The 1,619-nt window shown below is 42.0% G+C and overlaps 1 protein-coding gene across 1 annotated transcript in view; it reads left to right on the plus strand.

Moving 5' to 3' along the window:
- Positions 1 to 623: 623 nt before the first annotated feature.
- The window catches only part of LOC104516413 (T-box transcription factor TBX18-like), a gene marked incomplete at both ends in the record, with an annotated part of 10,873 nt that continues 9,877 nt past the window's right edge, over positions 624 to 1,619 (plus strand). The window contains 1 exon segment of the mRNA XM_010160727.1: positions 624 to 725. Within this exon segment, the coding sequence (XP_010159029.1) occupies positions 624 to 725 (102 nt within the window).

The following is a 1,619-nucleotide window of genomic DNA, read 5'->3' on the forward strand; positions in this document are numbered from 1 at the left end:
TTTCAAAGGCAGAGTAGCTCTTGCACTTCACCTTTAGTAAGTTGCAGACAGGAAGTCCCGTCTCAATAAAGACCACATTGTTGGGTTACAGCGTGGCACGTCGGCTTTTATCACTGCATCCTCGCGGAGTTACAATTGCATCGCCGCGGATTTCGCTTTCTCGTTTGCTGCTGCGGAAACGATGCCACCATTTGCTGCTGTCAGTTGAAAACTGCCGGGGCAGTTTGCATTTCTGTGAGTATCGGTCTTCCCGGGTGGAGGATCGCACATCTCCAGAAATGCGTTTCTAGCTAGGATCGGCTTTAAATGCGTGTGTTGCTCAAGTAAAGCCTCAGGACCAAATGATTTACTGTCTAACAATAAAGTCGAAATGATGTGGTAATAGCTGTAGTCCCAAAGCGTATCCCAAAACATACGAAGCATTGTTCGAGTAAATGCACTTTAGAAATCTGTTTTGACATATCGAATGGGCCATTTCATGGCTGTGTAACCATAATCGTCCAAAAGGACTCCGTAGGCTAAAAGGAAGAACGCGAAAAATCCCACGAACCGGTGACTTTTCCTAAACAACCATTCCCCAGTCTGTTTCATATTAAAAATGACCTCTCTCTTTCCATGTTCAGGCGGATGTTTCCCGCAATGAGAGTGAAGATCTCAGGTTTAGACCCGCATCAGCAGTATTACATTGCTATGGATATTGTGCCAGTGGATAACAAAAGATACAGGTATGGTGGCTTTAAGGTAAAAACCCCATAGGATGCAAGCCATAGGAAGCTTGGCTGTTGGAAGAAAACATTGATGCTATATAAATTAGCAGAAGGCAGTGTTTAACTCTCCTTCAGATTCCTTCATTCCAGTGCATTTTGAAAAAAACAAATTGTGCCAAGTATGCAAAACCAACTAAAATTTCTGTTGAAGCTCTTCATACGTTTGCCTTATGTGTGTACAGATGCTCAGGTTTTGGCTTTCAGAGGGTGAGGTTCTCGGGTGATCAGGAAATGTTACCATATTTTATTCCTCATCATGTTGGTGGGAATTATTTCCTATTAACAAATAAATCTGAAAATGCACATTTTTCTGGTGCTAAATGGCATGAATATTAATTAATAGCGTTAATAGCACTGATGTCTGATTTAATCATATAAGCTTTCTTGGTCATGTTTCAGATTGATTATATCATTTAATTTAAAAGCCCTTTGTCACTCAGATAGTTGGTCACTTAGATCCACAAAGGCTAATGTTTCTAATTACTGTTTTTTGAAGAATTTATGGCACTGTTCGCTCAAGCATGATGGGAGGAACCAAAGTAGTTGTTCTTTTAACGTTTAAGAGTAGGCATTAGATGCTGAGACTCTTACTATTGCCAGGGCAGTCGTGTTTTGAGGGATCTGTTTGGACTCTGCTGAAACTACTGATCCTGGACAAATGTTTGCAGGATTGGGCCCCCAGCAGGTACTATTGTGAGTTGTAGAGGTTTTGCAGGTCTTGCTGTACAGATGCAATCCCATGCTCCATAGTAGCCAGGAGGATCCTGGCCAAGTGGTTCAGTGGAGGCAGGATCAGGTCCTTACCAATTGCTGGTTTGGTTGTTTCAACTCTGTACTTAGTATAATGTAGGG

Source organism: Eurypyga helias, unplaced genomic scaffold (genome assembly GCF_000690775.1).
Source record: "Eurypyga helias isolate BGI_N326 unplaced genomic scaffold, ASM69077v1 scaffold20341, whole genome shotgun sequence".
NCBI classification, from domain to species: domain Eukaryota; kingdom Metazoa; phylum Chordata; class Aves; order Eurypygiformes; family Eurypygidae; genus Eurypyga; species Eurypyga helias.